The sequence below is a fragment of the Sturnira hondurensis genome, unplaced genomic scaffold (assembly GCF_014824575.4).
Source record: "Sturnira hondurensis isolate 20B ecotype Veracruz unplaced genomic scaffold, ASM1482457v3 Scaffold0005220, whole genome shotgun sequence".
NCBI classification, from domain to species: Eukaryota; Metazoa; Chordata; class Mammalia; order Chiroptera; family Phyllostomidae; genus Sturnira; species Sturnira hondurensis.
Window position 1 is genome coordinate 7,965,067 of NW_028077851.1, and position 27,655 is coordinate 7,992,721.

General features: G+C 41.4%; 1 protein-coding gene across 1 annotated transcript in view; it reads right to left on the bottom strand.

Annotated features, from left to right (window-relative positions):
* Window positions 1-27,431, bottom strand: part of GPM6B (glycoprotein M6B) — a 144,309-nt gene extending 116,878 nt beyond the window's left edge. Inside the window, exon 1 of the mRNA XM_037046328.1 lies at window positions 27,251-27,431. Within this exon, the coding sequence (XP_036902223.1) occupies window positions 27,251-27,254 (4 nt within the window). The 5' untranslated portion in view covers window positions 27,255-27,431. The remainder of the gene's footprint in view (window positions 1-27,250) is intronic.
* Window positions 27,432-27,655: the final 224 nt, after the last annotated feature.

Genomic DNA, 27,655 nt, shown 5'->3' on the forward strand with positions numbered 1-27,655 from the left:
GAGTGGGCTTCCTTGTAAAATGTAGGACTGTCTTGTGGTATAAAGAAATGCAATGACATAAATATTGCATATGTATAAGCCATCTGTACAATATGGAAATAAGCATCTCTATGAAAGTGTCTTCCAGTTCAACTAGCCATTCCACTTCTTTCATGTTGCCCTGGATGCTTCTGAGTTTTGCAGAATGACCATGTATACAATTTACTATAACAAGATATCCCACAAAGGTTCTACCACACTTCCTGCCTCCCAAGTTGGCTCAGCTTTAGATCATGTGTATCTGTTCGTTGTTCTAAGGGTAAAAACCTCTATGTGATCTTGGATGTGAGATTTGGCCTGAGAGAGCTATGCCCTCCATTCATGAAACAATGGGACACAACCAAATAAAACAAACCTCCAAATTCAGCTCCATACTGAATATTAACCAACAGTTCAGAATTGTAAAATGAAGCAAGAACTGTGTTGATTCAAGAGTCACTGATCTCATATCAATTTCATTTATGCATTAATCTACCAGCTTCACACACACACTTCATTTCTTTTCTCTCCAAATAAAGAATATCTAGAAACCTTCAAAAACCGTAGAGTGATCACATGCAATGTGAGGGCTTCCTCTTTTGATAATTTGAGCAGCTGCTGCGGCAGAATTGTTTTTCTTCACTCCCCTTCACTGGGTTTGCTCTCTAGCAGCTGCTTTTGTTTTTTGTTCATGCACCTCCTCCCACTTCCCCTCCCCTAATGTTACAAAGTTGGGGCCTGGGGGGGGGGTTGCTGAAAGACAAAGCAGTGCTTGTGAAAAATTTGAGTAAATCTGGGCTAATAGCCAAATTTAATTCTAAAGACCCATTTTGGAGGCTCAGGACTAAAATGGAACTTAGTATAGGTCTGGCTGTTTCTAGGACACCATGTCCCTCTTGCAGGGGAGGGCGGAGAGAGGGGCAAGAGATGAATTTGATTCAACTGGTCACCATGTTTTGAAGATTTGATACATATTAAAAATAAATCATTTCTCATAGAGCTAAGCTATAAAGGGATTTTTCGTTTGAAATCATTTATGATTAGATGAAACTGTAAACTTAGTAACGGTACTACACATTGATCATAGAGTTCTATATTATTTAAACCACACCCTTACTGGGCCTTACTTTCCCTGAAATAGAGCAAATGCAGCATTTTTATGTGTTCTTCTTTTAAAGAAATGTCCAACCTAAGGACCTTTGCATTGTAGGATTAAATCCATTAGACATACCAAGTACTTCATAGAATAGAGCAGCCATTGGAAAAGAAATTCACCACCCAAGTTCATAAACTCTTTTCAATGATCAGATTACTCCCAAAATGGATTCCAAAAAAACAATGTTTGTATGATAGTCTCAATATGTCATTCTTTTATTAGTAAGTTATGTGGACAATGATGCTCTGTTGTATTTCATAGTCATCCCCAGAAAGATGATGGAACGATGATCTCAAAAGCAAGACTACTGACTTGAGAATAATGTAACTGCACTTAAATTTGAGGGAATAAATGTACAAATGAGTCTGCATGCTTTTTTTGCATGCTTTTTTTGTTTCTATGTCTCCTATTAGTTCTATAGCTCAACTGCAGATTAATCAGGACATAAGCCTAATTGTTTATCTTTCCACGCTCTGTCAAATCGGAAGAAGCCATAACGGCCCTGTGTGGAAGAATGTCACAGATAGCACTTGCTGTGTACACATACAGTGCCAGGAACATCCCTTACATTTTCCCATGTACACTTCATGATGACCCAGAGGGTTCGAGTGGGGAGCCTCTGTCTTGGAGAAGCTGAAAAACTTGCTAGTAAGGAATGATAACAAGATTTAACCAGGTTTGTCTGACCCTCAAAACTATTTTTAAACATTTAAACTTACAGTTAGATTCAAATCCAGGCTTGTCTAACTTTAAAATGGACTTAAATATTGCACTTCACTTTGAAAGTGAGCAGAAGAAAGGCTTCAAAGGACATCTATCAAAGTTCATGTGCCGCATTTCCAGAGGACTCTCTCAAATCTTAACTCATGCCCTATGAATTTTCACTTTACACGTGATTATAACAGCTTGATCATCTTTTTATCATCCACTGTCTAATGGCTGAACTCTAAAATGTTGCAAAGGTTTCATTGAGAGTACAGATGAGATTAAAGAGAGAAAATAATGAAAATAACACATAACACATTAAAAGAACAGCTATTTTGAAACCATTTAGTGCTTGGGCATAATTCCTCCCATCTCATCCTTATCTTGTAACATGGAATATGAGTGGTGTCCATTACTAAAGATATTTATAAAAATTAATCAAAGTTCAGAGGCCCCCTCAATTAAATGATCAGGTTTAATATCACAGTAATGAGAAATATTGACATCATGTGTCCCCAGATACAATGTGTTGCAAAAGACACAACATTAGACATTCTATAGCATTCTAGCCCCAAATGCATAACCTCAGTCTAATCATTAGAAAACTTTAGACAAACCCAAATTAAGGGACACACTACAAAATACCTGACCAGTAATCTTCAAAAGAGCGGAGGTCATGAAAAACCAGAAAAAAAAAAAAACACTGAAGAACTGTCACAGATTGGAGGAGACTAAGATGTGACAACTAAATGCCATGTAGAATCCTGAAACAGAAAAATGACATTACAGGAGAAACTGGTGAAATTTAAATCAATGCTTTAGTTAGATTTACACAGTATTAAACAGTATTGTAGCAACGTTAGTATCCTGGTTTTGATTACTGTATTCTGGCTTTCTAAATTAACATTGGGAAAGGTTGGTCAAGGGTCTAGAGGAATTTTATACTAGTTTTACAACTTTCTGTACCTAAAAATTATTTGAAAACAAACAAAACATTTTAATAGACCTAATTTGGTTCCACATACATATGGGAATATACGTTTTTAGAGCTATCTGCCTCAGAAATGCTTATTATTTTTAAAAAGATTTTATGTATTTATTTTCAGAGAGAGAGAAAGGGATGGAGAAAGCATGGGGGAGAAACATCAGTGTGTGAGAGAAACACCCACCACTTGCCTCTTCCATGTGCCCCAGCCCAGGACTGGTCCTGCAACCCAGGCATGTGCCCTGACCAGAAACTGAACCAGCAGCCCTTTGCTTTGCTGAACAACACTCCAACCAACTGAGCCACACCAGTTATGGCCCCCACATATATTTAAAACAAAAACATTTTAGTTCTTCATGAAAGTGGTAAACTTGCCATTTATTAAGCACAGAGTTGGCACACATATATTTATTGAAAAATGAATAAATACGTCATTCCTATTTAAGACAGTACTGCTTGATAGTAACTTTTCAAAATAAACTTGTTTTTAAGAACAGTTTTAGATTTACAGAAAAATTGCCAAGATAATGCAGAGAATTCCCATAGACCCCCATTCTCCGTTTCCCCTGTTGTCAACAATATTAGTATGGAGTGCCTGTCATAGTAACAAGACCTACCCTGGATACTTTCATTCATACAGAGGCTGATCACAAGGGCCCTTTGGGCAGGCTCATTACATGGATGACAATGAAGATCAAATTGACAATAATTACATATCCACTGGGCACTTACTATCAACTAGGCATTGTACTCACAGTCTACAGAAATCATCAGATTTAATTCTCACAATAACAGAATTAGGTAGGTGTCTTTTATTATTCCCATGGAATGGAGGAGGAAACTGAGGTCCAGTGAAGTGTAGAGACATGCTCCAGATCACCCAGGAGGAAATGGTGGAGCCAGGATTCACAGTGAGGGCTGGTTTCTAATACACATTCCTAACCACCGCAGCTGTTAACCAATTGAAATGCCTCCACAGCTTTTTGACTGTTTTCCACATCCTATGCATGTTCACATTGTTTGAAGAAAAATAAGTAAAAGGTGTTGTACTGTTTCCAGCTTAACTTTATTGGCCATGGGTCTACTCAGTGTGCTTTGTTCTGATTCATATGAGTGAGAAAAATGGGGAACTAGACAGGACCCTATAAAAATTCGCCAGCGACTTTCATCTAAGGTGGTATGGTTCCACTAACCAGCAATGTCTGGGCCACACATCAAAGACTGCCTGCTCTATCTTACTAGGTAGAGGCTGGCCCAGTGTACCATTGCTGGCTATACATTAGAATCATCTGTGAGCTTTAAAAAGTCCCTATGTCCAGGCAACACCCTAAAAAATAACACCATAACCTTGGGGTGTGGGATCCCGGAATCACCATTTTTAAAGCCCCCCAGGTGACCCCAGCGTGCAGCCAGGGTGCAACCACAAGGCCAGGGCACATTTCCCTTTGTCCACAGGGAGACTAGGGATAGGACTCCCAGTCCTGGATCTGGGCAGTTCCCCCCTTTCAGTAAGGTTACCCACCGACGAAAGATGCTAGCCACCTGTGGGGTATGACAAAACCTTTATGAATAGAATGATGGTCCTTGTGACTTCTTCACTCTTTCATGACTGAAGGAATTGGAGAGATAGGAACATAAATATCATCCAGGGAGATGTTGCTCCTAGAATTCCTCAGTGTTGACACCAAGCTCATTAATTTCTTTTGGGAAGAACTAATTACACAGCTGAAATATAGAAGAGCAAATCTCGAGCATGCCATTGTAAATAATTTATTCTCCAAAGAGGCTTAATTTATGCAGGACAACATAAGCATTAAGAAGCTACAATGTGGCATGTTTATATTCATGTGGAGCAACATGTTGCAAGGAGGTTAGGAAAAACAGAAACTCCCAGCAAACCGAAGCCATCATGCGCAACAAAAAAATGTTTATAGCACATTATATTCTTCAATAGATGAAATTAATAATAATGGTGATGACAGTAATACCAATAACAGTAATAATAGATTAAATGCTGAGTATTTTCCATGGCCTGGGCATGGTTCTATGCACTTTACATATATGAAACCATATACAGCTCAATTGTAAAAGTAGGTACGTCGCTGTCCATTTTTCAGATTAGAAATCAAGGCCCAGAGAAGTACACTTGTAGGTAGCTGGTATTTAAATCCAGCAGTCTGGCTCCACGCTCCACTCTGTTAACATAAAATGACGCTATTGCATCTGACCCTCATGTTAGCGCTATCATCTATATTAGCGTCTGAAAGGAGTGGTGGCAATATCGACATGTCCGCTGTGGCCTAGGGTGGCTCACAGATAGATGGAATCTCAGAGCTTTGAAGGGTTCGAATTAGAACAGAATCACCTACTGACTTCCATTTCAAGCCTTTTTCTTGCCAGACCATAAACGGTTCTTTTTTAGAAGCCTGTCTATAAATAGCGATGTCCAAGAGAATCTTCTGTGATGGTAGAAACATACTATGTTTGTGTCATCTGATATAGTAGCCTCTAGCCACATGTGACAGCTGAGCATTTCAAATGTGGCTGATGTGTCTAAAGTACTAAATTTAATTTAATTTCAACTAATTAAAATCGAAATAGCTAGTGACTATCATATTGGAAACACTGCTATCGACGCCATGAAAGGTCTATCATTTTCACCTCTCACAATTACTTCTCAAACCAAATTCACTTCCAGGCTTTGCTTTCATGCTCATTTAACAGCTCGTCAGTCCCTCTCAAGCTCTATAGAAAATAAAAGACCACCAAGGGGTTTATACGAGCATGAGCTCTGTGATCTCACTGGGTATTTGCCAGGCAAATCCGCCACAGCAGGCTCAGCAATAAATTGAAATATGTGACTCACAAAATGTAGTCAAGAAAAATATTTCCTGAAGAAAAGCCATCACATGTTTCCTTGCACGTTGAGGATGTAGTTTGTTTTTAATGAGCTGAAAAAGGTCTCAAGATAAGGCAAACGTGAACTCCACGGACAAGTAGCCAATCACCTGGCCTGCCTAAAATAATACCGCAAACTGAAATTTAAGACATTACCGTTCCACATAAGGCACTCATTATTTCCTTTGTCTTTTCACCATTTACTTTTCCTAGCTGAGAAAACTGATGCCAAGATGAGGTGAAAAGCTTACTAACTAATCATAGGCTTAATAAATAATAAATCCAAAAATAAAATCCAAATTTTGGCTTCTGTACAGGTTCAGAACAAGGCACCCCAAGAGAAGGGTTTGCCTAACCTTTTCTTTTTTCTATCAGAAGGAATGTGGCAGTGATGGCAGGAGCTGTGGCATGCACATTGGACCATGAGACAGAAGCCAAGTCTTGAGTTTGACAAAACAAAAAGACAGACAGAGCCTAGGTCTTTGACTCCTTTTTGTAGGAGAGCCAGCATACCAGCTGGCACTTTTATACCAGAGGGATACAAACTTCTGGCATGCTGAAGTTACTATTAACATTTTGGGGGGCTCCATTATAGTAGATAAACCTATACCCCAGCTAGTTAATATGCTAGCAAGCAATAAAGTAATCTGTTTTATTCCATGAAAATAATTACAAAAGTTTACATACAAAGAACTGTTCTTCCAAGCCATCTGGCATCCAATGGTGCTGCTAAAGTATCTCCAGAGAGAATAAACATTTACATTATTTTACTGGGTCCCAAAGTGGAGTCCTCAGGTTGGCCACTCACCTTACTCATTGGATCTGGCCTAATTGATTGTAATGACTTTCCAAAAACCTAACCTACCATCAAAGATGTGCTACTGTTGAGACCTGGAAAGCAAATGAGCCACGAGTTTCCCTATTCCCTTTCCTACACTGGCGGAAGAAAACAGGTAGGAGAAATGGCTTTCTCTCCGTATCCCATCTTTCTGTATCTCCCCCCCGCCTCTCTCACTGAAGGTTCCTGTGGTTATAAGCAGCAACACCCAACAAATCAACCATACAACTAAATGATATTGACTGTACCATCTCCCTCAAGAGGAGGTAAGGAACACAGAGTGCTGAAGTTCAAATACCAGCCTTGCCACTTCCTGGATCTGTGACCTCAGTGGTCATATCTGCAGAATAGTGAGGATTACATTGGTTGATGCAGGTAAAGCATTTAGAACAGTGCCTACACATAGTAAGGACTCAGTAAATGTTTTATGTGTGTGTATGTCTGTACCATATATGTGTATATACACATATGCATTATATACAATAGATATATATGTTATACATAGAACTTATATATGCATGCATGTCTCTCTGCATACATCTATGTTATCTATAACATATATATTCATTTTACATAGACTGGGTATATATTAAGTTGGCCCAAAAGTTTGGTTTTTTTTCTGTAAGATGGCTCTAGTGGTGCTTAGTTGTCTTTAACTTTGTTGTAAACAATTTTGTTAGACTGTATTGTGACAGCTGTCATATTAGCGTGCATTTTTAAAAACTTTACAAAATTGGTGAATTTTTGCGTAGCCATTTTACTATTGAAGATGGAACAAAATACACAACATTTTCAGCATATTATGTTTTATTATTTCAAGGAAGGTAAAAGTGCAACTGAAATACACGCAGTGTAAGGAGAAGGTGCTGTGACTGATGGCATGTGCCAAAAGTGGTTTGCGAAGTTTCATGCAGGAGATTTCTCACCGGATGATGCTCTCCACTTTAGGGAAGACCAGTTGAAGTTGATAGCAATCCAATCGACACATTAATTGAGAATGATCAACATTCTGCCATGGGGGAGATAGCCAACATACTTAAAATATGCAAATCAGTAAAGTTATTGATGAAAATGTGTCTTTCATTTTACAGGAAAAAAAAACCTAAATGAACTTCTTGGGCAACCCCATATATATGTATATTCATTTGTGTGTGTGTTTCCATTTCTTGACTGATTTCCACAAATATTCTGATTTCTGTGAAAATCAAGTTGATTCATAAAAATAAAGTGTCCTTCTGTCCCAAGTTCAAAACCTATCAAAGCTTATTGTCCTGCATTTGTAATACACCTAATATTACGTGCATCTGCCACTTAAACATCCCCTCGGGTGCTCTGAAAGGCCCAGCAGGATTTTTGGCTGCTCTGGTCCAACCCCAGGAGGGGGATATGGTATGTGAATACTGAGCAGGAAGGGCACCTGAAGCAGCAGTTTCTGGACCTGCTTCACAAGGCTTTGAACTATCATTTTATTTTCTCAGTGGCCAAAGGAGCTGTTTGAGCCATCAAAAAAAGGATGCTAGCATGGAAATACAAACACACTGCCGATGGAAGATTTCCATAAAGGCAGAAATGGATCAAAGAGAAGCTCATAATGGAAGCAGTACTCTTCCCTACACTGCCCCAAGTTTTTTGAATGGATTTTAAAAAAAAGTCAGTGTTGCCATTGCCTAAGTCTCCAAAGCAGGACAGAGCTGCATCACCAAAGCGGACACCGAATGCAGTCTGTGCACAGATGCATCTACTCCAACTGCCATTCCTCACTGATCCAGAATTTGAAATGTTTTGGAAAACATTTCCAAAACGTATTTGCAAAATAGTCAAGTATAAACAGATTTGGAATGGTCAACAGCTGCCACAAAGCCCACTCCCCAAAGGGAACCGCAAAGCCCCAGGGCACCCATTCCAGGTCACTGAATGGAAAATAACACAGCACTTGGCAGTGCTTAAGTTAGTTTACAAAGAATGTGCATTCACTTATTAATTTGTGTGTGTGTTTTAAGGAGGGTCCACCTTAAGAACAAACAAACAAAATGAAACCAAAGCAAACCAACCAACAACAAAAACAAACAAACAAACAAAAAACCCAGGCAGTAGACTGGCTACAATGCGAGTTCTGTGAGAGCACAGGGGAGACAGAAATACACTGAAATATTCAAGTCTAGCATTACGGTAGGGACTCAAGTGAAAAGTGGGCACTTCTGCCTCAACACCTGCTGCTAACTGAAAATACCCATATGGAGCTGAAGCGCAATTCATCCCTCAGATAACAAGCTGAGAAGGTTGTTTCACTCCATTAACCATGGCAAGGGCACAGATAAGCTATTTTAAAATATACACGTTTTTAAATGGTGGAAATTTTAAATCTCCTTAATGTTTTACATTAATAACCTCTGGCATTTCTCAAAACAACTTATGTGACCAAGTCACTCGCTGAAATGCCAGTAAAAGTAGGAGTGACTCACTGGTCATGAGAAAATTATGTGTAGAGGTTTTTATAGCAATCAAACTATAGATATTTTTAAAACAAGTAAGCATAGCCTGACATTTTAAGTACAAAAGTTACCATGGCAACCATAACATATACCATTTCCTTTACCCTAAAGATAACTTTTTATAGATAATAAAATTACAGAAATAATTAAATGAAGCATTCCATTTCAGATGAAGCTATGTAGGAGACTAGAATTTGTCAGGAATTCAAACAACACCTTAATTAGTTTTCAGGTTCCTGTGGTGGTGTTTCGAGGCTTCTAAACAAGGAAGTCTCACATAACAATGAGGTTTCATTATGTTATTACAGGTACTGACATCATTTAGGATTTACTATGTGACGCAACTTGTGGTTTTGATCAGTTTTATTAGCAACCCTCTCTATTTTACTAACTGCATTAAAGTATCAATGGTAATAACTTACTACACTTAAAAAATGCCCTTTTGCAAAGTTCTCATGTTCTCTGAGTGAATACCTTTTAGCAGAATGTTCACTTGCTGAAAGATGCAGATAAAACTAACTCTGAAAGCTGTTAATACTGACATTAAAATAGTGAGGACTGTGTAAAAGAAAAGAGAAATGTCTCCTTTATGGTGATCCATGCAGCAGGAATGTAGACCGGTATTGCTGCCATTGTATCACCAGAAGGCAGTGCTTTTTGAATACATCCCTTTTGTTTTGCTTTTAATCCTTATGGTTTCTCTGTTCAGAGATACATCTCCCTGATGGGACTGTGCACTCTTCCTCAAGGCCAAGGACTCTGTTATTCACCACTACAGTTCTCACAGTTTTAACTGCACTTGGGCAATGAATGCGCACAGTGAAAGTTTGGAAGCTGGCTGGTAAAACAAGCTGTCTCTAATAATGCCTTTGATAATGTCAGTAAAAGCATCAACATCACAGCAGGTAACTACCAAGGGTGTTCAGAGCTTGGGTTTCAGGTGTAACAGTCTTCTTTCTCCCCAGGCATCTCTGTAGCTGACTGTCACAATGACAAAATGTCAGACCTTCTCTGTAGCATCATAAAGACATTTCCTGCCCTGGCTGGTGTAGCTAAGTGGATTGAGTGCAGACCTGCGAATCAGAGGATCACGGTTCGAATTCCAGTCAGGGCACATGCCTGGGTTGCAGGCCAGTTCCCAGCGGGGGACTCACGAGAGGCAACCATACATTGATATTTCTCTCCCTCTCTCCTTCCCTCCCCCTCTAAAGACAAATAAATAAAATCTTTATAAAAAAGACATTTCCCCATGGGAATGGCAGCAAAGATGGCTTCCGGTTATCTGGGCGGATGATCTACCAGGTGGTCAATCGTTCTTTCCTTCATGACCACTTACTTCCCTAACTTCTCAACTTCCATTATTACCTATTGGGAGAAACCATCTAAACTCTCTTCAACTTCAGGGAATGGTCAAGAGAGTCCAAACTTTCTATCCTTCAGATTCCAAATAATAGTATCCAGTATGGTTTACATCCCAAAGAAGGACTAGGCAAAAGTCCTGGAGGTAGGAGTTGCATGATGAGAAGAAGAGAGTTTCCTGACTGGCCAGGATGTGGCTGTATGATTTTCATTTGATAATATTTTCATGAATAAGTACCTGTTTTCAAATATAACGATAAGTACTGTAATACACAGGGTTCGGATGACTTGATGTTTCATATTAGAATGAACTCTTAATTCTAGAAAACCGAGGCGTGAGCTACCCCACTCTTAATGTCACCCCCAAAGGGCAGTTGTATATTTATTTTGAGTAAGGCCCAGGGATGTTTAGCAGTTTTATAAAAATAATACTAAAGGATAAGACTTTCCAATAACCTGTGTAGAAATCTCAGTGGGTGAAATTATACTGATTTTTTCTTCTCACAAAGCTGTTAAGGTAAGATGCACCAACTGAAAACTCATAGGAAGATAGTAGCATATTCAGATACATTTAGGAATAATTAAACTCTATGGACATAAAAACTGGACACTTCCCTGGAACTGACCATATTTGTATCAATTTCAACTAACAATGCAGAGGAAAAACTCTCCTGCCAATCTATAGTTAATTTTCTATGCCAATATTAAGCCACCAACAAGCATTCACTAACTATAAATAAAATGACAGACTGAACATGACTAGAGAACTTTGTCCACGTCATTACTGAGAAATTCTCCACACAGGTGCACCACACACCTGGAGAGAACTTGGCACACACACACCCACATTTACTGAGGAGATGAATTTGGGGATCGATTCTTTGCTTCACCAAGTGAGCTGCTCAGGAACAGCATTCTTTGGTACTTAAGTATTTGGGAGGGAACTCCAGGTTTGGGGACAGAGAAATCCAAAGCCTTTGAAGACTAATTAGAATGAGGCTATAGCCTCATCTGCAAAGTTTCAGGAAAAAAAAAGTGAATGAGCACTTTTTTGTGTGTGTCACTGCAATACCAGACTGGAATTGGCCCCTGGGAGAGGATATTTAGGCTGCAACTCTCTTTTTAGCTGTTGGACAGGTAGGCTGTATTAGACTGAATAGTACTATGTGCCAGAAATAGTCTAATGTGGTCTATTTCATGTGTCTCAACGTGAGAATTTCACCAAGCACTGAGAAAGTCAGGGAAATGTGACACCTAAACCAGCCATTGTACTATCAGCAACTCTTCAAATAAAATCAAAAGGTTAAACCTATTACTTGAAATTAGATGGTGAATACAAAAATAATTGGCTCCCTTGAATGCTCGATGCTATCTTCTTTTGTTATTGTACATGAATATTTGAGAGTTTGCCAGAAAGAGGCTGAGATAAATAACACCTTCAGGTGAAAAGAATTTTACAGTTCAGTTTTATATCATACATGGTATTATTATTTGCTTCATTATTCTTATCATAAAGAATGACTTGCATGTGGTAAGAGTTTAATGGATATCGATTGAATAAAACAAGTAGGTCCAGATCAGCACCAGTAATTAGCAACACCCAGAAGTGGGTTTTGTCTGCATCAAGAGAGGCTTGTCCTGTTGGCATCTTCTGAACAGGGCAACTCCTTTGACACCTGGGTCCCTTTATTTGGTGTGTGGAATCTCTTACCCTCTTTCATACCAAATCCCAAAACTTCCCATGGGCTACATATTTTAAAGGCTTTCAAAGATGATCTTTTATAGCTTCAACAGTTCAGTGTAAATCAGTGTATCCCTACCTTGGAACTCTTGACATTTGGGGCCAGATGACTCTTTGTTTGGGAAGGAAGCTACCATGTGCGCTGTAGGATGTGTAGCAGTGTCTCTGCTCCCCACCCACTAGACGCCAGTAGCACTGTCCCCTCCACTCCAGTTGTAACTACCAAAAATGTCTCCAGACACTGCCAACTGGCTCCTGAGGGACAAAATTGACCCCAGTGAAGAACCATCAGCATGAAGAATTCTTCTTCAGATAAAAAATAACTCCTTGTTGCTTTTTAAAGAATAAGAAGCCTCCATTTCTCACCAGTCCCTGAAAGAACGAGTGCCTGACTTTGCAAATACTGTATCTGTGCACTGAGGAAAGAGCCTGCTCAGGCAGTGAGTCAAACATCTTCAAGACCCCAACCAAGTAGAGGATTCTAATCAACAGCCCACTCTGTCATAGTCAGTTTGGTCAGAAGTTTTATTTTTTCCTTTCAGTGATAGCTCACTTGTCAAGTTAGGCTGAAAAAACCTCAAGTCAATCACAAAGCAGAAATAGCGCCATTTTTGCTCGAATCCCTAAAGACTAAAATAGAATGATAAAAAGTAAAAAGAACTTAATTTCATACCTGAATTTAGACTGCAGTTTTCAATTCTAGAGTTTCTACATTGAAAGACCATTCCAAGACCAAAAAGATATATGACCAAAAAGGGTAAATGTCAAGAATGGATTCTTGCAACTGGGGTCTTTCAGGATTACTGACATCTGAAAGTATGGAAGTGTGTGTGTATGTGTGTGTGTGTGTGTGTGCGTGCGCATGTGTGTTGGCTGGTGGGGAGACCGTAGGCAGTGGGTAGAAAGTGTCCAGCAGTCCTGTTTTGTTCTGGCCATCATTACCAACAGTAAAGGAGTAACAGGACTCTATTAAAAATTGCATTTCCAAAGATACACTTTAGGACAATTTACATTTGTGATTTCTGTTGTCTCCAAGTAAATAAAACTTCGAGGCCCTGTGCAGGAATAAGAATGTTTCTGTGATGTGATGGGGAACAGTCATGCACATAATCTCACTTGACGGCTGAATAAACTGCTTTCCAGAATAAATCAAGCTGGCCCTCCAGCACAGTGCTGGCCTCTTCTTTGCAGGGTGAGTAGCTATGTAAAAATATTCCAGGAAAAAAATTTCCATTTAACTGCTTAGGGAAACTAGGTAATCTTGAAAGGGCCGAGAAAAGTTCCTTTTCATGAGAAACATCACCAAAAATGGAAGTAACACTCCAACGGAAGAGCCATGTTAAATCCTTCTAGGGTTACCTTAGCTATATTGCTCAAAGGTATCGGTGGAAAATGAGGTTTTTCTCCCTTCTCTTTCAACTAAGATTTGGCATCTTGAATGTAAATGTGGTGTCTCTGATGGAGCAAATTGGGTCAGACTTTTGGAAAAAATCCACATTTTAACATATTGGAGGTTTTATTTTCTTATCTCATTATAGTATGTCAAGGGTTTAAGTAAAAGTACCTCACTTTGCTTCAGTTGTTTGGACCAGGCTGGGACATGATAACTCAGAATCAGCTTCCCCCACAGCTTCTATGTTAATCTAAACAAGCCTGTCCATTTTTGCAGAAGTCACCAGTCTGTGGCAGGAAACATGATATCCCATGGCATTATGTTTAACCCTGAGTGACTTTTTCTTTTTTCAAAAAACCACAGAAAGTATGACTGATTTTTTCTCTTTTAAAAAGCCACAGAAACTGTGGCCTTGAATAGATTTTTTAAAAGATATTATTTATTTATTTTTAGAGAGAGGGGAAAGGAGGGAGAAAGAGAGGGAGAGAAACATCAATGTGTGGTTGCCTCTCATGTGCCCCCTACTGGGGACCTGGCTTGCAACCCAGACATGTGCCCTGACTGGGAATCGAACCCATGACCCTTTGGTTCACAGGCGAGTGTTCAATCCACTGAGCTCCACCAGCCAGGGCAGATTTTTAAAAGTTGTGCAGAAGCATTATTGGGGGATGCAAAAGAAGATCTAACTGCATGAAGGGATACACTATGTATACAATTGGAAGGTTCAATATAATAAACACAGTGACTATCATGAAAATCATTCTGTAAATTCACTGTGATGCCACTCAAAGTCCTCATAGAAATGTCTGTGGCACCTGAAAAGCTGATTCCAAAAGCAAAAAAGAAGAATATCTCAGGTACTTTTAAAGAAGAACAAGAACAGAAAAGTTCTGCAAGGAGATAACCAGGCATATTATAAATCTATAGGAATTCGAACAATGTAGTATTAGTGCACAGATGGCAAGATACACCAAAGATCAGAATGGAGTTCAGAGGTGTCCACACATACACAACAGGGAAATTCAATACATGAGAGACAGTATTCTTTCAAGATCAGTGGGGAAGGGATGAATATTAAGTCCCTGGTGGCATATGCATAGGAAATATAAAATAAAAATAGATTTGTAACTCACACTATTCCAAAAAACTAAAATCCCAATGGAATAAAGACTGAAAAATGAAACACATACTTCAGAAAAAAAACTTTAAGACAAAATACATTAAAATAGGAAAACATCTCCATCACCTTGGAGATAGGAACGATTTTAAGACAAGGTACAAATGAAAGGCAGAAATCACAAAAGACTAGAGAAAAAGGCTTATAATTATTCTGTACAACAAAATATGTGGTTGACAGTTGACAGATAAGCCACAGAGAGGAAGACAATATTAACAACATATTTAACTAAGAGTTAGTATACAGAAGGTATAAAGAATTGCTATAAATCAATTAAGAAAAAACAAAGAAGGATATAAATGAAAGAGAAAACAAAAATGGCCAATAGTTTATTAAAAGGTTTGATCTCTTTAGGGAAATTCAACATAAACAGTGAAATACCACCTCATACTTACTGCATTTTTGAAAAATTAAACACGGTGACAAAGACAAACTGCTGTGAAGATACGGAGACAATGGAGTGCTCTCACACTACTGGGGAGGGGGGTAGGGAGTGACACCGCTTGTTGGAGCGCAATGGTGGCACTGTACAATTTAAAGCCTACTTTATGTGACGATGAGGCATTCACTGTGTTGACTGCATCATTACTTTGGTCAACAAGATGACAGCATTTCTCACTGAAGTCATGAAGGCATTATTATTATTTACTTCCAAAGAACACAAGAAGAAAAGTTCTTTTGGCAAACAGTTTCATACCTATTTTGGAAAATCGTCAGGATGAAAACTAGACTCAGACCTTCACCCCTTTTTCCCAAATCTGCACTTGGCTTGGAATACCCACCAGCCAACAACTGAATGACTGTGGTTAATTCAGACAATTTCTAAAACTCCGTCTTCTTCAGGAAACTAATTGAAGGGAGGTCTCAACATATTATATCCTTATACTCCAAGGATACAAAATGTTCATACTGATCATATCCTGACTAAATATGCAACATCTCCAACTTCCTCTTTATTCACAACCCCTCAAGATGTACTTTCCATTCCCAGGTGGATAATGGGAATGCCTTATCTTTGTAATCTCTCATCTGTTCTTTTCAAAGTCCTTATCACACTTGCTGTGCTAATATTTCCTCCTTAAGACAGAGGGTAGGAGTCAGTGGTTTGTGCTGACAGCTTTATGTATGTAGGCATTAAATAAATACTTTTAACCGTAATGATTTGGAAGCAGGTCTATTTTCTGGACAGAAAACATCACGGAGTTTTCAAATAATGTTGTTAATGTTGATCAAAAGCTATCAGCCATAAGAGTTCACACTGTATGATTCCATTTATATAAAGTGCAAGAGCAGGCAAGACTATGTAGGGAAAGGGAGCTTGCTGGGGATTTCTGAAGGGCTGATAATATTCTGCTTCCTAATCTATGTTTTTAATTCTGTCATACTTACCATGGGATGTGCCACAGGAGAAAACTAAAAGGAAATGTTTTTTCAAAACTGCTGCAGAAATAGACTTATCTTAAGGGTTTGCATTTCTCTGCTAACTACATAGCTCCTTTTGTGAAGGAACAGATGCTTGAATTTCAGCTGCCATTTAAAAACCCACCTGAAAGAGTGACCTGATGCACATACAAAATAGCAGATTTTCCAGCCTCCTTCTAACCTTTGCTTCCCACGTGCCTGCTCAGATCTCTCAGGAAACCCCACCTGAAGGTCTCTATTGGTGGGCAGGAGTTGAGGATGGTGGAACAGGGCCAAGGAGATTACTGGATCCTTACAGGATCTCTGTTGTTGACAAAGGAAAAATCAGTCCCTTGTCTTACAACTCCTGCGTCTCTCATACACATAGAAAAACATGATGAAGTCAGGACTACAGTCCCCAAGGAAGGAACGGAACATGCAGGAAGGTTGCCTTTAAAGACTTAATCTGGGTAGATTTGATTATAGCTAAGGAGATGAATTCTAAATTTAGAAAGGCCATCAAGGTAATTAAGGATGTTAAGAAATGGGACAAGATCCTTGATGTCTTTCTACTTAATGAAGAGAACAAAAGATGATGGAAACTATTTTAATAAGCAAAATGAAGTTCATATTGATTTAGTCCTTTCAAAGATAAAGTACCCTGAACATCAGGACAAATTGCCAAGGAAAGCCAGGCACTCTATCCGCATGAAGGTTTGGTCTCATTAATGAGATGGTTTAGGGGCCATTTCACTGCAAAGAAAGAGTGAACTGGGGGGCCTGCAAGGCTCCCCCTTATAGCTCCAGATCCTCTGGCAATACTGACAAAAGGGAAAACAAAACAAAGCTTCCTTTAGCTGGAAAACTCAAGCATCCCTTTCCAAAGGCAACACCTTTTAAACCAGGTATCTTCCCATTTTGCAGATGTGTTCAATAATATCGTATAGCGCGAAAGGTTTTCCATCCCTTTACTGTAAAGCCGTGATTCTCAAAATGGGGTGATTTTTCTCCCCCCAACCCAACAGTTGTTATTTGGCAGTGTCTTGGGACATTTTTGGTTGCCACAACTATGGGACTGTTATTGGCATCATTGGGTGGAGGCCAGGGATGGTGGTAAACATCCTACAGCACACCGGGTAGCTGCTCAGGACAAAGGATCAGCCAGCCCAAAATATCAATTGCGTTAAGCTTGAGAAATCATGCTCTAAAAGTACACTTGAATGGGAAGGAAAGGAAACTTCTTTTATTTCAGTCAACAGTCAACAGAAAACAAATATGAAGGGGGAGCACAAAAAAACCTGGAATCTATTTATCGAAAATTGTATATTCATTCTTACATGTTTAAACTTTGGTCACCTTCAAAGTACTCTCCATCTGATGCAATACACCTTTGGAGACGTTTTTTTCACTGCTCAAAACAGTTTTTGAATTCATCAGTTTTGATGTCTTTTAATGCTGCTGCCAATTTTTGTTTCACCTCTTCCACATCAGCAAAATGTTTCCCTTTGAGAACTTTTTTTATCCTGGGAAACAAAAGTCATTCGGGACAAGATTGGGTGAATAGAGGGGTTGGGTCAAAAACTGCTGATCACTCAGTGCAGTGTGGGCAGGTCTGCTCATAAATCACCCATCATTAAATGGGCAAATGCACTGGAAGTCTCAAAAAAAATTCACTACATCCGTATGCAGCCTCTCACAACAATGCCAGTTGGTACATGGATGCAGATGGGTTCCCACCTAGCGAGGGAAGCCTGGACTACAAGGCTGTCCTCCAGAAGATAATTCTGTTTTGGGGGGGTCCCCCTTGTATACCAGCAAATACTATACAATAACTCTAACTCAAGGTTATTTACAATAGATCTTGCCACACCAAGTTCAAGTATACTGAGTTATGTAGAGCAATCAAAAGTAAAATTTAAAACCTCAGGTTTAAATACTTTTTTCCTGACTTCCGCCAAGATGGAGGCATAGGTGGAAACACTGTGCCTTCTCCCACAACCAAGTCTGAATACAACAAAGGTTTGGAGAAACAAAGACACAATCAAAGGACAGAAAATTGAATTATACGGAAGTCCGACTACATCTAACCGTTCAACCAGGACGGTAAGAGGGGCGGAGCCAGCAGCGAGCAGGGTCGGGCAGGACAGGGCCCCCGACCCAGGCGCGCAGGCAGAGGAGAACCAGCTGGGGTGCGGGGCAGACCGCGGGCGCATATTTGCGCACAGAGAGACAGACCACACAGGCCCCAGGGGGCGAGGGCTGACGGCGGTGGCACACTCGCGAGCAGTGGGACGAAATGCGTGGGCCAGGTGACGGCAGCAACTGCGGCACCGGTGAGGGCCGTGGCGGCAGGTGGCGGACAGGACACCAGAGTCCCTCTTTGACCCTGCCCCCACATACAACGTCACAACCCAGCGACTTAGTTGCCCTGTTCTAGTGAACATTTTAGGGCTCTGATCCTGCTATGGAACAGGCACGAACAACCCAAAAGATGGCACAAGAAGAACTCAAAGTCCAAGAGCCAATAACTCTCAGCGACCAAGAAATTGCCAGCCTCTCAGAAGCACAATTCAGGACACTATTTATCAGGATGCTCACAGAACTGGTAGATTATAGTCACAAATTAGAGGAACATAGTCACAAATTAGAGGAACATATGAAGGCTAAACTAATTGAAATGAAGGGAGATGCACAGGAAACCAATAGTGATGGAAAGGAAACTGGGACTCAAATCAATGGAATGGACCAGAAGGAAGAACAAAACATCCCACCAGAAAGGAATGAAGAAATGAGAATTCAAAAAAATGAGGAGAGGCTTAGGAACCTCCAGGACATCTTTAAACGTTCCAACATCCGAATTATAGGGGTACCAGAAGGGGGAAAGAAACAGCCACGAGTGGAAAACTTATTTGAACAAATAATAAAGGAGAACTTCCCCAGTCTGGCAAAGGAAATAGACTTCCAGGAAATCCAGGAAGCTCAGAGAGTGCCAAAGAAGTTGGACCCAAGAAGGAACACACCAAGGCACATCATAATTACATTAGCCAAGACCAAAATGAAGGAGAGAATCCTAGAAGCAGCAAGGGATAAGGGGACAGTCACCTACAAAGGAGTACCCATCAGACTGTCAGCGGATTTCTCAAAAGAGACCTTACAGGCAAGAAGGGGCTGGAAAGAAGTATTCCAAGTCATGAAATCCAAAGACCTACAGCCAAGATTGCTTTATCCAGCAAAGCTTTCATTTAGAATGGAAGGACAGATAAAGTGCTTCTCAGATAAGGTCAAGTTCAAGGAGTTCATCATTACTAAGCCCTTATTATATGAAATGCTAAAGGGACTTATCTAAGAAAAAGAAGATGAAAAATATGAACAGTGAAAGGACAGCAAACACACAGCTATTAACAACCACACCTAAAACAAAAGCAAACCAAGAGGACAGCTAGATCAGGAGTGGAACCATAGAAATGAAGAACACATGGAGGGTTAGAAACAGGGGGGTGGGAGGGGGAGAAGGGGGGAGAAGGCACAGAAAATAGCATAGATGGTAGGTAGAAAATAGATAGGGGGAGGGCGAGAATAGTGGGGGAAATATAGAATCTAAAGAACTTGAGACACGTGGTTATAAACTAAGGGGAGCAGAATGGTGGGGGAGGGAGGGTGCGGGTGGAAGGGATTGAAGGGGGGGAATAGAACAACTGTAATGGTATAATCAATAAAATATATTTAAAAAGAAAAAAAGAAAAAAATAATTTTTTAAAAAGTCAAAAAAAATAAATAAATAAATACTTTTTTCCTCAGCAAAATTTTTTTTGTAATCAAGTAAGCAATTTTTACTTCTAGACATTAAAATCCTATTTTCTGATTTCTAGAAAATGTGCTCCTTTTTAATTCAGTGGTTAGCTCATCTGTCAGATGTACTTATCAGATGGAAGTACCAACCTACAAAAAATAAATTGAAGAATAAATGGCCAAGATTGATCAAGAAAAATAAAGAGAATACAATGAAGAATGATCCACCTCACTAGGAATGAACACCACTACTGACCCTGCAGACAAGGGGATGGAACACATAACAATGTTATGTACAACTTTATGCCCATAAAGTTGGTCACATAGAAAACCAAAAAAGTCCTTGAAAAACACAATGTATATGTATCAAAACTAAAACAAAGAAACAGGAAACTGAACAGTACTATCTTTGTGAAAGAAATACAATTCGAAAACATTTCCACAAAGAAAACTCCAGACCCACGTAGCGTCACTGGTGAATTCCTCCAAATATTCAAGGAAGAAATAACACCACTTTTATAAAGTAATAATCAAATAAACACATGGATGAGGATTGGGTTCCATTTCACCAGCCCTTCTTTGATCACACCGAAAATGACCCTTTCCATCCCGAAAAGGCTCACACGTCCTTTTCATCTTTTGCAAGGGAGGAAGCCATAGACAAGATTTAAAACATTTTTGCAAGATTCATTTATATGTACCCATTTGGAATCAGTTACAGTTTGTTACAGCTCTTCTGGCTTTTTCTGCCCCACCCTACCCCCTCCCCACCCCCCTCAGCTCCTGAGTTCTTATTTTCTACTTTCCCCCTACACCTACTCTCTGCTATGGCCAGGCCAGTTTCTTCAGGATCCCATAGTAACCCTTGCTCACTCCTCCCTGTCTTCCATGTGTACCCTATTCCTTTCCACTCTTCGCAACACACCTCAAATCCAGCTTTCCACCAGAAGCTTCATATGAGCTGGAAGGTCTCACCCTTCTCAAAACTCCTAGGCTATTATTTGGAATTTTTCAGTTAGATAATGATTCGATATCACTGGCTTTCTTTTGTCTCCTTGGGTAGAATGTCATTTCCCTCCAGCTGTTGCTTCCCTGCTTAAAATCCCTTCATGATTCTCTCTGTGACCCCAAAGGGTAAATGACCAAGCTCTTTACTGGCCCTGCCTGTATTCCAGCCTCAGTTCTCCCTAGCCCCCCCGCATTCAGGCCATGCCCAACTCCTCAACGTGCCCGAGCAACAGCCCCTGTTGTGCCTCCTGCTTTTCCACATCTGTACCCAGAGCCTGGGATATCCTCCCCCGCCACACTGGGACCCCTGTAGATCTGCTGATTCTTCAAGAATTGGATCAAAGGTAACTGCCTCCTCTGAGAATCCCTCTTTGAAACACCATCCCCTTGTATTCCCTCTGAGGTCATTATTCTACAGGACCTTGAACTTATGTCTCTTGTAATTGTTTGTCTGCCTCTCTGAAGTGATTGTGGGGAATCTGAGGATGGGGCTGGGTCTTGTTTATGTGTGTATTTTTTTGCCTCAGGACTTAGCAGAGCACCTGGCTCCATGGAGCAAGACCCTGGATGCTCATAGAGTGAGCACACATCTTTTTAAAAATTTTATTTATTTATCTTTAGAAGGGAAGAAAAAGAGAGAGGGGGAGAAATAGCATCCCCGGCTGGGAACTGGCCTGCAACCCAGGCATGCACCCTGACGGGGAATCGAACCACAATCTTTTGGTTCACAGGCCCATGCTCAATCCACTGAGCTACACCAGCCAGGGCAAGTGAGCACCCATCTTATATTAGATAGCTTGCATGGTGATGGGTGTGTAACAGGCACTCAAAGGCTTAGACAGTGGCACTTGTTAGTTACATGGCATTTCAATAGGTACTCATTTAACCCAATTGGATAAGATGAGAATGGAAACACAAGGCTGCCGTTAGCTTTCAATTCTCAGGGCAATAATGAATTTCACTGAAACCATGTTTCACTCCAAGCTTCCCTGAACTTCAAATATCTGACAGGAAGGAAGTATTTTTCACCAGAGAGAGAAAAAATATTTTATAACATCAAAAGAAAAAAGCTAAAGGCAAAAAAAGCAATGAAATAACACTCAAACTGCTCTTTAAATTGTTTCTGTGTCTGTGTATGCCTGCAGCAATCCAATTACTTCTAAAGTGACTTCAAGCTCTGATTTCTGTTATTCTGGGAATATCTGTGCTAAAAGTATTAATATTATTAAAGAAAAAGAATTAATGTCATTTGCCCTATGAAATTAGTACAGTCTATCACAGCTTATAATACATAAATAAATATAATTTTATATGCCTTGAAATCTATACATTTATAATGTTGATAGACCTTAATAATGTGGATTTCATGTGATAAAAACCTTTATCCTTTCAACAAATGTTTTTGGAGCACCTACTAAATGCCAGTTATTTAAATGAACATTGGAATAAAACAATGAATAAAAGTCTTTGTTCTTGACAAATTTAGTATTTGAACAGAAAAGAAGGCATATGCAAAACACTAACAAGCCAGATAACAGTAACCAAAAAAATCATGTTAAAATGATTAAATGGGTGATATTGGCTTTAAAATACAGTAGAAGCTCTCTAACTGACATTCACCTAATAAGTCCATATTCTCTATTCTTTTTGTAAACCACAATGACCATTGTCCACAGAACTTGACCTCAAAGCTATTCTCAAGACATCTCTGGACTACTTCTCCCACCAGCTGAATTGTGTGCCTAAGAGGCAGTTGTTTCTTCCTAAGCCTGCTTATGCTAGTTGTACTTGTTCCTTTAATTACTAAATGCAATTCAATATTACACACATGAGTAAAATACGAGTGCCAAAAAGTGAGTTTTTATGGCTTGGAAAACCAAGTCAATTGCTTTGGAAAGTCTTAACCAAGAGGAAATGCTTGGAAAAACAGTTGCAAAGAGGAAGCACGGGCAAGACAGTTTTGAAGCCATCTAACTGCTTGACCTTGATACAACAGATAAGGATCTGCCCTAAGAAACCCTTGGACGGGTCAAGTGCTTTGGACAACAGATATTTCTGAAGCAAAAATATACTAAATAATTAATAACTTCCTGCTTGTCACAAACAGTACTCCTATTGGGCTACAAGGTTTCTTTCAAACTGTCAGCCTGCATGGGAAACTTGAAGGGAGTGCTCTCCAGACCCAGGGTGGGCTGTTATTAGATTTTTACACTCAGAGGGAGGGAAGCTAGCACATTCTAGGATACTTCCTGGTGGGGTATTGGTCAGGATACCATCTCCTTTACTCCAATTGTTTCTGAATTCCTGAGCAAACTTCCAGAATGGGTGTTGTCTCTATGGATCCTCAGTGTGCTTCCTTCTGAGTCTTGCCTTGGAAGGTGGCCTGGACCCTGCGTGGGGGGTGCGGAAAAGCTCTCTGGAACAGCCAGCTCTAAGAAGAAGGGGGCAGAAGCCAGAGCTGGAAGCACTCCCCAGTCAGTCTCCTTGGAGAAAGGCCAGTCATCCTGTTGACAGGCACATGAAGATGCCAGACTTCAATGCAAGTGCAAAGGATGCCTCTGACACTGGCTTTGTGGAAACTAACAATGCTCAATTAGGGACCCATTTCCTCATGTGCTTCAAGCAAAACATCACCCTCACATTTGTTTTCCTAGTTTACATCCATCTCAATGTGTAAGAGCCCCCCAACAAATAATTTCACCATATATTTTATTTTGTAATAAATTGAGATTGAGAAGAGAAAATGATTCACCCGAGGTCACACGGCAAGTCAGTGGAATTGCTGGGGTGGCCCCTGGGCCTCTGGCTCTCCCAGCTTTTCCTGTTTCTTAGTCCTGGGAATGACAGCACCGGCTGCACCTGGGAGCTTGCTAGAAGCACAGAGACTCGGGCCCTGTCCAGGCCCGCCGAATCAGAAGCTGCTTTTTAAACAAGATCACGGATGATCTGTATGCACATTACGGTTAAAGAACTGCTCCAAACCAGCTTTTAAAATCGATTTTGGCCCTGGCTGGTGTAGCTCAGTGGATTGAGCACGGGCCTGCGAACCAGATGATGGCGGTTCGATTCCCAGTCAGGGCACATTGCCTGGGTTGCAGGCAGGTTCCCTGCAGGCCAACTCCCAGCAGGGGACGCACGAAAGGCAACCATACATTGATGTTTCTCTCCCTCTCCTTCCCCTCTAAAGATAAATAAATAAATAAAATCTTTAAAAAAATCGATTTTGTGAAGTGATGAGTTCATAATCTTCACAGAAATTTTCTTACCACAAGATGGATCAACACAATTACTTAGCTGTTTCTCCGTGTCTGATCATCTCACATAGAATTTTCAGTTAAAATTATAGGCAGCTAATGAAACAAAATCAGCCTTTCTCTCTGGATACATGATCCATATTATAGCAGAATGGGTAGTTCGTATGTGACTCATAGGAGGTTACCGCACTGAGTCCATTCATAGTTGCTATGTCTTCAGGCCTATGAATAAGGTAACAATCACACTTCTGTTGGGCAACATGAGTTTCCATCAGACCAAACCAGAGTGACACTGAGAATGTGTGCATGTGCGTGCACACGCACATGCACAATGGCCAATGTGGAACTCCTTGGCTGGTGACTTCATTCGTTTCCTCACACTCATTTAGTTGGTGTGCCACATACAAACAATACATCAACATTTTCCCACTGTGGAAAACAACCAAAGTTACTGAACGCCGCGAACATCAATTGGCTCACTGCATTTACGTGAACCGTCCAGAATAGGCAAACCCATAGAAAGTAGGTTAGTGGCTGCTCGGGCTCGGGCTGGGGGGAAAAGAGAATGAGAAGCAGCTTCTAATGGGTCCAGGGCTTCTTTTTGGGACAATGGCAATGTTACTTAGTGGTGGTGGCTGCACAACTCTACACTTACACGTGCCAACTGTAATAATCTGTGAATTATATCTGAACAACACCATAAAAAAATTAATGGGCTCAGGAACAGAAAGTGTTTTCTTTTAAGACGCACAGAAACATACCATTGTACACACCACCACTGCTCGTTTTTTTTTTTTTTACTTTTTTAACTTAAAGATTTCGAATACCTTAAAGTTGGAGTCTGAAGGAGCTTTTATTTCCACAAACCTCCCTCATTTTACCAGGAAATTAACTGGTACCAGTTTGAGGAAGTGACGTGCATGAGAACCCAAGTCCCAACTCAATGGACCAATGGTCAGAATTTTCCCAGCATTACATCATTTCAATTAAAGCATTCATCGGGTATGTTCGGTAATTGAATACATCTGGAAAAATAAAACCAGTTCATGGCCCTGTGGTGTATTTACTAAGAACCTACTAAAGAAAATCAGTTTGTTTCCTTATTAGCATGAAGGGAACTTTCTTTTTTTAATGTAAAAACTAAAAACCAAAACCAAGGATACAGGCTGAACAGGCGAAGTATGCACAAATTAACATAAATTGGCAATTGAAGTGCCGAACTAACAATTGCCCAAGACACAAAGTACTTCCTTGAGAACAGGCTTCTGATCTGGGCATTTGCTTCATGAGAACTCCCACACCTACTGAAAAATAAAACCCTCACTTAAGCCCAGGGTATTGTGAAAGCCATTCTCAAGAAGGTACCCATGTGATCATTAAAGGCTCAATTTCTAACCTGTACAAATCCCAGCGCTTGGCATTAAAAAACCAGAAATAAGTTTATTTCAGGAATATTAGGGAGTGCTTTTGGCAATGCTACACTTTGTGGAACTTCAACATCCTTGCTCCAAGCATGGCCCAGAGAGTTACAGGCTGAGCAGTGGCCGATCTTTGTGTGTGAACCTCATTTAAAAGGGAGATTTAGAGTCAGCAAGAGGCGCTGGGGAGAGAGCAGGGACTGTGGGGCAGCAGGGAGGGGGGCAGGGAGATTTAAGAGATGTGACTACTTTCACGTGGGGGCATTAGGAGAAGTAGGAACCAGAGTTACAGGTCCCGCAGTTCTGCCCCTTCTAGAAGGATTTTACCCTAGCTCTCCCCTAACTCTTTGGTAAGCAAATCTCCTGTTGGATTCAGGGGCCTTATTTCCTTTTGTATTTCGATCACCTAGTAAATTAACAAAAGAAGATTCAACTACAAAATTCTTTGCACTTCCTTTTAATGCAAAATACTGTGCCCTCCTTACTATACCTTGCCAACATTTTAATTGGCACAAAATTAGCCCCCCTCCCCACCAACCCACACTCAACAGCAGAGGGGATGTGGGATGGGATACGGGGTCAGGGATGGTGGGGGAGCGGCTACAGGGAACTCCCTAGCCATCACCAGTAACCTGCAATGGTTAAACCCGCTGACTGCCTCATTAGGAATGCTTCGCAGAGGTCTTCAGTCTGTGGCTTTTGTGGCGCTGGTGGTTGGAGTGTGTCAGCCACTAGAGAAGGATAACAGAGCAGGAAGAGAACACCCTTTCCCCAACGCTGCGCTCAGACATCGCCCGGCGTGCAGTGGAATTAGGTTGCTTCCCACCGCTCTCTACGAGTTTTCCTTTTAACGACATGTTGCTGACGGCAGCATTTCGGGGTGTTAGGGGGTGACAGAAAGAATCCTCCAACCGCCTAACATCTTCCCCAGCCCAGGTTGGATTTTCAAGCTCCAGAGCTGGCGTTCACCATTACTAGTCAATCCCCAATTGTACTGAAACCTCCTTGGCACACTGTCTCCACCTGCGCCCAGGTCCGCATTTTAATAGTTGGAACAGGGGACAAAGAAAAGAAACCCTCCGACCCATCCTGTCCCTCTCCCCCTCCCACCTTCCTGGCTTGAAGAGTCGTGGTTCTCAAATGGGGTTTTCCGAGAGACGTGGGGCACTGGGCATTTGTCTCATGTGGGTTTAAGGCCAACTGAACCGTGGCAGGGTGGGACGGGACCGAACTCTGAGCCGGGAGCTCAGGCAACAGGGCGGGAGAGCGTCCCGGGAAACCGGCAAGAAGCTAGCTACTCTCTAACAACCCCATAAAATAAACCCGCCCGGGACGCTCCGTCAGCTCTCTCGGAAACCCTCCCGAGAGCCCTGCTCTTCCCTCCCCGGGGTGCAGCCCAAGCGCTGCCAGAGCGCAGCCGGGGTGGAGACTACCCCAGGACCGCGCAGGGACCCGCACCTGGGCGTTCTGGACACCTGTGCTGCGCCCCTCCCACCTCCAGCATCCGCGCCCACACCCTGGCCCAGTGGTAAAGGTGCCCCCAGGAGGCCCCACCTGAGCAGGGATGGGCGCTGAGCTGTGGCGGTGGCAGTGGCACGGGGCCAGCGCTCTGGCTTACCCATGGTTGGAGACGGGCGGGAGGGGCACTGGCTCCCCGGGGACGGGCCGAACCGGTGGTACGAGTTTGCAGGTTGGGCGGGCACAGGCTCGGGCCGGGCTCCCGGTGGGCTGCGCTGGGCTGCTGGGCTGGCGGCTGGCTCCTGGCTCCCGGGTTGGGGTGGGAGAGCAGCGCGGCTCCGCCTGCACTAGGGGCCGGCCGAGCGGAGAGGGGCCCTGACGTCAGCGCCAGGGGCTTTGTGCGTCCGCTCCTGGGCTCGAACCCGCCACGGGCGCACCCAGGCGGCTGGCCAACGGGGCCTGCGTGTCCTGAGACCCCGAGCCAGCGCCCAGGGGTCCGAACACCAGAAAAGTCACTGGAGGAATGCAGAGAAAGGGGAGTGGGCTTCCAGGATCTCAGAAAAGA